An 11422-nucleotide genomic window follows, 5' to 3' on the forward strand; every position below is an offset into this window, starting at 1 on the left:
TTTCAAAAAGGCTTTACAGCGAAAGCAAAACATTAGATTATGTCAGCAGAGTACCCAGCCAGAAATAATCAGACACCCATTTTTCAAGCTAGCATATAATGTCACAAAAAACAAAACCACAGCTAAATGCAGCACTAACCTTTGATGATCTTCATCAGATGACACTCCTAGGACATTGTTATACAATACATGCATGTTTTGTTCAATCAAGTTCATATTTATATCAAAAACCAGCTTTTTACATTAGCATGTGACGTTCAGAACTAGCATTCCCACCGAACACTTCCGGTGAATTTACTAAATTACTCACGATAAACGTTCACAAAAAACATAACAATTATTTTAAGAATTATAGATACAGAACTCCTTTATGCAATCGCGGTGTCCGATTTTAAAATAGCTTTTCGGTGAAAGCACATTTTGCAATATTCTGAGTAGATAGCCCGGCATCACGGGCTAGCTATTTTGACACCCACCAAGTTTGGCCCTCACCAAACTCAGATTTACTATAAGAAAAATTGGATTACCTTTGCTGTTCTTCGTCAGAATGCACTCCCAGGACTTCTACTTCAATAACAAATGTTGGTTTGGTTCCAAATAATCCATAGTTATATCCAAATAGCGGCGTTTTGTTGTGCGTTCAAGACACTATCCGAAGGGTGACGCGCCCGGCGCATTTCGTGACAAAAAAATTCAAAATATTCCATTACTGTACTTCGAAGCATGTCAAACGCTGTTTAAAATCAATTTTTATGCGATTTTTCTCGTAAAAAAGCGATAATATTCCGACCGGGAGTCGTTGTTTTCGTTCAAAGACTGAAAATTAAAACATGGAGTCGTCTCGTGCACGCGCGCACCAGTCTCATTGTTCTCAGATCGACCACTTACCAAATGCGCTACTGTTTTTCAGCCATGGCCTGCAAAGTCATCATTCAACGTTCTGGCGCCTTCTGAGAGCCTATGGGAGCGTTAGAAAATGTCACGTTACAGCAGAGATCCCCTGTTTTGGATAGAGATGATCAAGAAGGCCAAGAAATGGTCAGAGAGGGCGCTTCCTGTTTGGAATCTTCTCAGGTTTTGGCCTGCCAAATGAGTTCTGTTATACTCAGACACCATTCAAACAGTTTTAGAAACTTTGGAGTGTTTTCTATCCAAAGCTAATAATTATATGCATATTCTAGTTTCTGGGCAGGAGTAATAATCGGATTAAATCGGGTACGTTTTTTTATCCGGCTTGGAAAATACTGCCCCCTATCCATAACAAGTTAAGGTCAGGGGATTGTGGCGGCCAGGTCATCTGATGCAGCACTCCATCACTCTCCTTCTTGGTAAAATAGCCCTTGCACAGCCTGAAGGTGTGTTGGGTCATTGTCCAGTTGAAAAACAAATGATAGTCCCACTAAGCCCAAACCAAATAGGATGGTGTATCACTGCAAAATTCTGTGATAGCCATGCTGGTTAAATGTGCATGGAATTTTAAATAAATCACAGTGTCACCAGCAAAACACCCCCACACCATAATTTTTATTTTACCTTTATTTAACTAGGCAAGTCCGTTAAGAACAAATTCTTATTTTCAATGATGGCCTAGGAACAGTGGGTTAACTGCCTTGTTCAGGGGCAGAGAACGACAGATTTTTACCTTGTCAGCTCGGGGATTCGATCTTGCAACCTTTCGGTTACTAGTCCAACACACTAGGCTACCCTGCCGCCCCGTAACACCACCTGCTTCATGGTGGGAAATACACATGTAGAGATCATCCGTTCACCCAACCTGCGCCTCAGAAAGACACGGTGGATGGAACCAAAAAAACTCCAGTTTGGACTCCAGACCAAAGAACAAATTTCCACCGGTCTAATGTCCATTGCTCGTGTTTCTTGGCCCATGCAAGTCTCTTCTTCTTATTGGTGTCCAAGAGTAGTGGTTTCTTTGCAGCAATTCAACCATGAAGGCCTGATTCACACTGTCTCCTCTGAACAGTTGATGTTGAGATGGGTCTGTTACTTGAATGTATTTGGGCTGCCCTTGAATGAGTAGGTGTTCTAAAACTTTTGACCAGTAGTGTATTTCCACACTGAGGTTGAAGTAATACTTTGACATTGAGAAATTGATAAAGATTATGCCCTTTACGTGTAAAATCTGTTTGAAAAGACAGCCAAAAATGTCTGCCTTATGGATGGGAGCGAGTTTGTGCTTTCCATGGTGACGTCACCATCCAGTAAATTAGTTAATAGGCCAATAAGAAAGAGTTACAAACCTCTCTGCCAATAACAGAACATTTTCAGTTTACCCTTCCCAATCACACCACTCCCAGACAGTCCTAGCAAAATTATTGCTTGAGAAATTCTTCTTTGTTAAGAAGCTCTTTTTGTTTCATTTTAATTGAAATAAAATCAGTCAGGTACTTAAGTGATACCCAGAGATTACAGCTGCACTGGTCCTTTAAGCATCCATTGTCGGTCAACCTGCAATAGTGTCATCTAAAAAGAGTGGTTAATGATGCCTTCTCTTTGTAGGTCCACCCCAATAGCATCCACATCTGTGCTGTGCTGGTGGAGTACACAACTAAAACCGGGCGCCTCACAAAGGGAGTGGCCACCACCTGGCTAAAGAACAAACTGGTTGCGGACAACGGCCACAAGTCCACGGTCCCCATGTACATCCGCAAGTCCCAGTTCCGCCTGCCCTTCAAGGCCAGCAACCCAGTCATCATGGTCGGTCCTGGGACCGGCATCGCTCCCTTCATGGGCTTCATCCAGGAGCGTGGGTGGCTCAAAGAACAAGGTACATGGTAGACACCATGATAGAAGCTTGCCATAGACGCATTGGAAATGTTTGTGTTGGTTTCCTGATTGTTTTGTTATGCTGCATAGTATTTTTTTATGAGTTGTCATGTTCTGTGTCACACTGACTAAAATAAAGCACCTTAACTCTCTTGTATGGATACCATTAAGCCAATTGGTCTGCTTTTTCCTGTAGGCAAGGAGGTGGGGGAGACGGTCTTGTACTGTGGCTGCAGGCACAAGAAAGAGGACTATCTGTACCAGGGGGAGTTGGAGGAGGCTGAGAAGATGGGTGTCATCACGAAGCTCAACGTGGCTTTCTCTCGGGATCAGGAGCAAAAGGTATACTTTTTTTATTAGTTATAGTTATTCAGCACTAGGACCTTAAAAAACTATTATTAAAAATGGTGAACAATGCTTTTCTGTTAGCTAGAATATGACATATTTATTAAACAGCCATATACGACCATACAGCCATATTGTTATCTGAGCCTACACACACTGCAGTTGGGACACCAAGACAAGATTGTAATCCTTATCATATTTCCATTGCGTTCTTGAGTGTTGCCAATCATGGTTGTTGGTACTATAGACCGGTATCTTTATCGGTCTGATTCTGTACCACTGGGGGTGTACTATTAGTGGGGATGGTCAACACATACTCCACACAGAGTGCTAGGCTAGCCCTCAGAGGATACCTGAGGGATTGAGTTTGTGCTGCCTCATCTCATAAAGGAAGAGGAACATGTTTCCTTGCAAGGTCGTTTTTTTTGTTTGTGTGAAGACTGGAAGCTCAAGAGAATGTTGTAAGATCTGTTTCCTCTCGCTGTCCCGCCAGGTGTACGTGCAGCATCTCCTGAGGACCAACAAGGAGGACCTGTGGAGGCAGATCCACACAGACAACGCACACATATACATCTGCGGGTAAGGAAGGATCCTCGCCAGTAACATTTGCACCTTGGCGATAAAATTGATTGAAATTGAGTTGACATATTTCTTGAAAGCACTCCCGAATTCACAAAAATCCTCAAACAAGGGTTAAAAGACAAATGTCTTATAGAGAAATGCTCCTGTTTTTAGGGATGCGCGGAACATGGCCAGGGATGTGCAGACAGCTTTCTATGAGATAGCAGAGGAGCTGGGCGGCATGACACGCACTCAGGCCATCGACTACATCAAGAAACTGATGACCAAGGGACGGTACTCGCAGGACGTCTGGAGCTAAAACCCCTAGGATCCAACCACATCCTATGTTTGTTTGTTTTTAGACTTGCATTGTTATTTGTGTCAGTTATCAGCAACGGTTATAATGAGTCACCAACCCTGGTACTGGAGAGCTACCGTTTGTGCCGGCTTTTGTTCCCGCCAAGCACTAAAACATCGGATTCTATTGATTGCCTTATCATGACCTTGATTAGTTGAGATGGGTGTGTTTGTGTCAGGCTACAATAAAAGCCTACACACTGGGACCAGGATTTGTGACCACTGGGGAAGGATATTGCTGCTGTCATCTCTGGTTGTTTTTATTCCATGGAGCAACACAAGCACTCACCAATGCACCACAATAACAGTCGGTCATCCTCCATTCAAATGATTTATTGATATTCTATGTCAGTCAGCCATCAGTTTGGTAGTGTCAAATGTAGTATCACATTTGTTGACGTTGTAGCTTTTGCAGGAGAAAGAACGTTTGATAATGATATACTGTAGCTGTACATAATTGTACGGTGCAAAGGGAGGGGGTGGGCTTAAATACAAAACTCATACAGTGCAAGTCTCTTCTTTAGGAAGTTGACCTAATCTGGGTACTCAAGTGTATTCCGTATACATGATAAATATTTTAGATTTGTGAAATAAAAAGTGAGGACTTTGTCTATGAAATCAGTAACTGAAAAGCTTAGTGTTTGTTTACAGTACCTTTTGCATTTGGTTAAGCGAGATAGCCTTTTTACGCAATGATGTTACTGTACATTTCTAATCAATCACAGTAACCCTTAGCAAGGCATGATAAAAGTATAATTTTGCAATTCAGTAGTCAAGCCCTCTATTGAGGAGAAATGATTACCTTTTATTTTCCACAAGACTGCCTTTTAAATATATCAAAGAAAATGATTTGTAGGTTCCCTGTAGTATTTGTATACATGATGCAAGTAAGCATCAAAGGAGAATGGGTAAATAATATGCATATTTCGACTTAAATTCTCTGCATTATCCAGTTTACAATGAAACAAAAACCAAACACGTACACCACCTAGTAGCAAGCATTCAAATGTACATGTTTTTTTATCATGCACACCTGGCACTGTACCCTGAGAATGTAGATTTCTACAGCTTGTTGGCTTTGAGTGTCAACTTTATTTTATTTTCTATGTACTATTGCACACTAATCAGTGTAAGTACTGGATGATATCACACTTATCTATGAAATTTGGCATATCCTTTCTTCACTTCACTGAAAACTAAGGGCAAGGTTGTCAACTTGTGGAAATGGTAAACACGTTTTGTCCTGTAAGCCAAGCAAAGCATATCAATTTGTAAATTTAGTGTGTGCCTTATTGAATGTGCTGCCTGACTTAAATGTAGTTTTTTTTTTTGTAAAGGCAATTTTTCTAAAATATTGGAGAAAAACCATAAACGTATGAAGACATTCATGTTACTTTTTTGTCCACATTCCATTTTATAATACAATAAGTGTCAACTGAATGAATGGATCTAAGCATATCCTTTTAACATTAATAAAAAATATTGATTAAATATTGTTAACAGATTGAGAGTTTGTTATTCATGTCTGAGGTATGCATCCTCTTCTGATCAAATTTTTGAAAATGAGATTATTGTTATTTTCAATTGTTAGACGTAAGGATGGAGGGATTAAATGTTTGATGGATGCAAAATGTAGTTTATTTTTTTATTTAACCTTTATTAGAGTTGCATATTTTGGGGAATATTCAGGAAACTTTCTGTTGGATTTAACAGGAATTTATGGGAATATATGCAAATTAATATTAACACCATTTAAATGTAATTGTTTTTTGCATTGGATATATTTACCATATCATATGGAGACAGAAACATAAACATTTTACCTTATAAGTAGAGATAATTGCAAATGAATAAATCCTTCCATTGCAGATTTAAAATATATATATATATATATATATATATATATATATATATATATATATATATTTACAAATTGAACTTTAACTAAATGTGTTGACTCTTTACATGGGATGATTTCACTGAACAACAAGAGAAGGGGAATATTGAATGATCCTCAATGATCCATCGCATCTCCCAAAATCGTTTTCAACATAAATCTGTTAAAATGATAGTCTAGAAACTAAAGCTTTGGTTGTCTTCTTCTCAGGCTTCCATGTCTTCTCCCTGGACCTCCTCAATGTCCACCTCTTGAACATCAGACTTTTAGGCCTCATCTTCACTGTCACTTTCCAACCTTTATTGAGGATGGCTCGTTGTCAGGCTCAAAAAGCCTCAAATTTGCCCGGATGGCCACCAATTTTTCAACCCTTGTATTGGTCAGACTGTTGCATGCTTTGGTGTGTGTGTTCTCAAACAAGGACCAGTTGTGCTCTGAGGTGGCTGATGTTGGTGGAATTTGGAGGATGATGGAGGCAACAGGGGAAAGAGACTCAGATTCACAAAGTCCCTTCCACCAGGTGGCTGATGAGATATGATGGCACGAATGCCATATTGCATCTCCATCCCAAAACCTTTGCTTGGAAGTGTACTTCGCCAGACTGCCAAGAACCTTGCCCTCGTCCAGGCCAAGGTGGCGAGACACAGTAGTGATGACACCATAGGCCTTGTTGATCTCTGCACCAGACAGGATGCTCTTGCCAGCATACTTGGGGTCCAACATGTACGCTGCGGCGTGTATGGGCTTCAGGCAGAAGTCTTCACACTTTTGATGTATTTCAGAACTGCAGTTTCCTCTGCTTGGAGCAACAGTGAAGTGGGCAGGGCAGTACGGATTTCTTCTCTGAGAGCAGAGTCTGAACATCAGACAGGATGGCATTGTCTCCCTCAATCCGTGCAATGGCTACTACTATAGGTTTCAGGCTGCTAACCGCTCTCCCAAAATACATCATCCAGGAGGATCCTCTTGATGGGGCTGTCCATATCGGCATACTGTGATATAGCCATTTCTTGGACTCCTTCCCCTCCAGGAGACTGTCAAACATGATGACAACACCACCCCAATGGGTGTTGCTGGGCAGCTCCGGATGTGGTGCTCTTATTCTTCTCACTTTGCTTGGTGAGATAGCAGCACAGCAATCTACAACTTGATGACCCTTCAAATACCTAACCATTTCAATGGCTCTCTTGTAGAGTGTATCCATTGTTTTCAGTGCCATGATGTCCTTGAGGAGCAGATTCAATGCATGAGCAGCACAGCCAATGTGTGTGATGTGATGGTAGGACTCCTCCACTTTAGGCCAAACAGTCTTCATGTTCGCAGCATTGTCTGTCACCAGTGCAAATACCTTCTGTGGCCCAAGGTCATTGATGACTGCCTTCAGCTCATCTGCAATGATCTTAGTGCTGCTTTTGATACCATCGATCACCACATTCTTTTGGAGAGATTGGAAACCCAAATTGGTCTACATGGACAAGTTCTGGCCTGGTTTAGATCTTATCTGTCGGAAAGATATCAGTTTGTCTCTGTGAATGGTTTGTCCTCTGACAAATCAATTGTAAATTTCGGTGTTCCTCAAGGTTCCGTTTTAGGACCACTATTGTTTTCACTATATATTTTACCTCTTGGGGATGTCATTCGAAAACATAATGTTAAATTTCACTGCTATGCGGACGACACACAGCTGTACATTTCAATGAAACATGGTGAAGCCCCAAAATTGCCCTCGCTAGAAGCCTGTGTTTCAGACATAAAGAAGTGGATGGCTGCAAACTTTCTACTTTTAAACTCGGACAAAACAGAGATGCTTGTTCTAGGTCCCAAGAAACAAAGAGATCTTCTGTTGAATCTGACAATTAATCTGGATGGTTGTACAGTCGTCTCAAATAAAACTGTGAAGGACCTCGGCGTTACTCTGGACCCTGATCTCTCTTTTGAAGAACATATCAAGACTGTTTCAAGGACAGCTTTTTTCCATCTACGTAACATTGCAAAAATCTGAAACTTTCTGTCCAAAAATGACGCAGAAAAATTAATCCATGCTTTTGTTACTTCTAGGCTGGACTACTGCAATGCTCTACTTTCCGGCTACCCGGATAAAGCACTAAATAAACTTCAGTTAGTGCTAAATACGGCTGCTAGAATCCTGACTAGAACCAAAAAAATTGATCATATTACTCCAGTGCTAGCCTCCCTACACTGGCTTCCTGTTAAGGCAAGGGCTGATTTCAAGGTTTTACTGCTAACCTACAAAGCATTACATGGGCTTGCTCCTACCTATCTTTCCGATTTGGTCCTGCCGTACATACCTACACGTACGCTACGGTCACAAGACGCAGGCCTCCTAATTGTCCCTAGAATTTCTAAGCAAACGGCTGGAGGTAGGGCTTTCTCCTATAGAGCTCAATTTTTATGGAATGGTCTGCCTACCAATGTGAGAGACGCAGACTCAGTCTCAACCTTTAAGTCTTTACTGAAGACTTATCTCTTCAGTAGGTCCTATGATTAAGTATAGTCTGGCCCAGGAGTGTGAAGGTGAACGGAAAGGCTGGAGCAACGAACCGCCCTTGCTGTCTCTGCCTTGCCGGTTCCCCTCTTTCCACTGGGATTCTCTGCCTCTAACCCTTTTACAGGGGCTGAGTCACTGGCCTACTGGTGTTCTTCCATGCCGTCCCTGGGAGGGGTGCGTCACTTGAGTGGGTTGAGTCACTGACGTGGTCTTCCTGTCTGGGTTGGCGCCCCCCCTTGGGTTGTGCCATGGCGGAGATCGTTGTGGGCTATACTCGGCCTTGTCTTAGGACGGTAAGTTGGTGGTTGGAGTCATCCCTCTAGTGGTGTGGGGGCTGTGCTTTGGCAAAGTGGGTGGGGTTATATCCTGCCTGTTTGGCCCTGTCCGGGGGTATCATCGGATGGGGCCACAGTGTCTTCTGATCCCTCCTGTCTCAGCCTCCAGTATTTATGCTGCAGTAGTTTATGTGTCGGGCGGCTAGGGTCAGTCTGTTACATCTGGAGTATTTCTCTTGTCTTATCCGGTGTCCTGTGTGAATTTAAATATGCTCTCTCTAATTCTCTCTTTCTGTCTTTCTCTCGGAGGACCTGAGCCCTAGGACCATGCCTCAGGACTACCTGGTATGATGACTCCTTGCTGTCCCCAGTCCACCTGGCCGTGCTGCTGCTCCAGTTTCAACTGTTCTGCCTGCGGCTATGGAACCCTGACCTGTTCACCGGACGTGCTTGTTGCACCCTCGACAACTACTATGATTATTATTATTTGACCATGCTGGTCATTTATTAACATTTTAATATTTTAACATCTTGACCATGTTCTGTTATAATATCCACCCTGCACAGCCAGAAGAGGACTGGCCACCCCTCATAGCCTGGTTCCTCTCTAGGTTTCTTCCTAGGTTTTTGGCCTTTCTAGGGAGTTTTTCCTAGGGAGTGTTTCCTAGCCACCGTGCTTCTTTCACATGCTTTGCTTGCTGTTTGGGGTTTTAGGCTGGGTTTCTGTACAGCACTTTGAGATATCAGCTGATGTACGAAGGGCTATATAAAAATAAATTTGATTGATTTGATTTGATTGAGACCGGTGTGTCTGTTGTCCCTTGTGTCTGTGCTTTTGTAGAATACTGGTTGCGGGGTGGAGATGTAGTTAATTATTCCTTGCCCACAAACTTTCGACCACCCATTAGAGATGATTGCGATACAGTCTGCTTTCTCTATGATTTGCTTAAAATCTGCATCCAGCAAATGAGTAGATATAGCATGGCTGGGTGGAGGGGTGTATGCTCGGCGAAGAACATTCAGAAATCTCTTCCAATACACATTGCCTGTGAGCATTAGAGGTGAACCAGTTGCATATACAGCTCGAGCAAGACATTCATCGTCATTTCTCTGACTACGTTCCTCCATTGAGTCAAAAAAACTTCTGATTCCAGGAGGACCATGAGCTGTTGCTATCGATAAGGTGTCTGATTCATCATTTTCACCTCGAATAGAAGTAGAGGGACTTTTGTTAGAGGTTCCTTGTGAGGGCTGAGGGAATTTTATGCACTTGGCCAGATGATTCTGCATCTTTGTTGCATTCTTCACATATGGTTTGGCACCATATTTGCAAATGTACACAGCTTTTCCTTCTACGTTAGCTACAGTGAAATGTCTCCACACATCAGATAGTGCCCGTGGCATTTTCCTGTAAAGATTATGAAGAAAATTAGTTTTAAAAAAAAATACAATTCCATGTACAGATAAGCAGTTAGATTAAACTCCTTTGTAAGATAAGTGTTTTAAAATGAAACATGTATGGAAATAGGTGAATTAACACTTAAGTTAGCAGGCTCAAGCAGGCTAAAACCCACATGGTAGCAAAAACTAACTAGCAGAAATTGTTACGTTAGAAATGATTTAAACACACTTTGCTGTAGGCTACTATTTACTAGTTAACAAAAAATAATGTATGTCATAAAACCTATTCACCCCATCAAGTATTTTAATCAAAACTTTCCAGAAAGCATGTAGTCCTTGGCTCAGATAGTGTAGTCGTGTGGGCTCAATAGCATCTCATTAGTGTGCAAGATCTTGAGAATCAGCTGTACATGTGATGGAAGAGTTCACTGCACATGTGATGAAGAATGCACTGTGCATGCAGAGGGTTGCAATTCCATTGAATTGGGGATAGTTTAACCAAAATATGGCACAAGACCTAGAATTGCCTTAAGTGTATCCCACAGAAAAGGTTCACTGTTATAAGATAACTTTTTGATGAATTTAAGCAAAATTCCCGGGCATACACTTTCCATGGGAAGTTATGTAAAGATTCTGGAAATGTACTAGAAAGTTTTCCGACCCTTTGCAACCCTAACCTTTATTTAACTAGGCAATTCAGTTAAGAACAATTTCTTATTTACAATGCCGGCCAAACCCGGACGATGCTGGACCAATTGTGCGCCACCCTTTGGGACTCCCAATCAAGGCCGGTTGTGATACAGCCTGGAATCGAGCAAGGGTATGTAGTGACGCCTCTAGCACTGAGATGCAGTGCCTTAGACCGCTGCGCCACTCGGGAGCCCAGAGTGACCGGTTGGGTGATGGATAAAAGTATGGTTGATGGATGGAGGCCCTATGTTGCTGCTATCTACCCTTTAGCAGATTTGAACAGGCATAATAACTGGTCACACAACTAGTCTCAACTTAAGTATATCACACACAAAAGGCCACCAACGGAGTATACTACAAAGCAGGATCCATCAGCTAACTTTGATAACCAAAAATAACTATAGATTTTTTGTTTCTTTAAAGGGGACGTTTTTATATGTGGCCATATTTACACTCTTTCTGTGGTTGTAGTCTGTGCATCCCTTGCCATACACAACAATGCATTATGAAAATGTGTCTAAGCATGTTATAAAACACTCCAAACCAACTCATATTACATCAGAATCTCATTCTGGATAATGCCTCTGTACTACATTTTTTAAA

At 41.8% G+C, this 11422-nt stretch overlaps 1 protein-coding gene across 3 annotated transcripts in view; it reads left to right on the forward strand.

The window, feature by feature from the left end:
* The window catches only part of porb (P450 (cytochrome) oxidoreductase b), a 49553-nt gene extending 44015 nt beyond the window's left edge, over window positions 1–5538 (forward strand). For all 3 annotated transcript variants that reach the window (XM_014213572.2, XM_045724322.1, XM_014213571.2), the window contains exons 13-16: window positions 2518–2785; window positions 2981–3126; window positions 3623–3708; window positions 3865–5538. In XM_014213572.2, coding sequence (XP_014069047.1) covers window positions 2518–2785; window positions 2981–3126; window positions 3623–3708; window positions 3865–4009 — 645 coding nt within the window. In that variant the 3' untranslated portion in view covers window positions 4010–5538. The remainder of the gene's footprint in view (window positions 1–2517; window positions 2786–2980; window positions 3127–3622; window positions 3709–3864) is intronic.
* Window positions 5539–11422: the final 5884 nt, after the last annotated feature.

The sequence above is a fragment of the Salmo salar genome, chromosome ssa09 (genome assembly GCF_905237065.1).
Source record: "Salmo salar chromosome ssa09, Ssal_v3.1, whole genome shotgun sequence".
Lineage (NCBI taxonomy): Eukaryota > Metazoa > Chordata > Actinopteri > Salmoniformes > Salmonidae > Salmo > Salmo salar.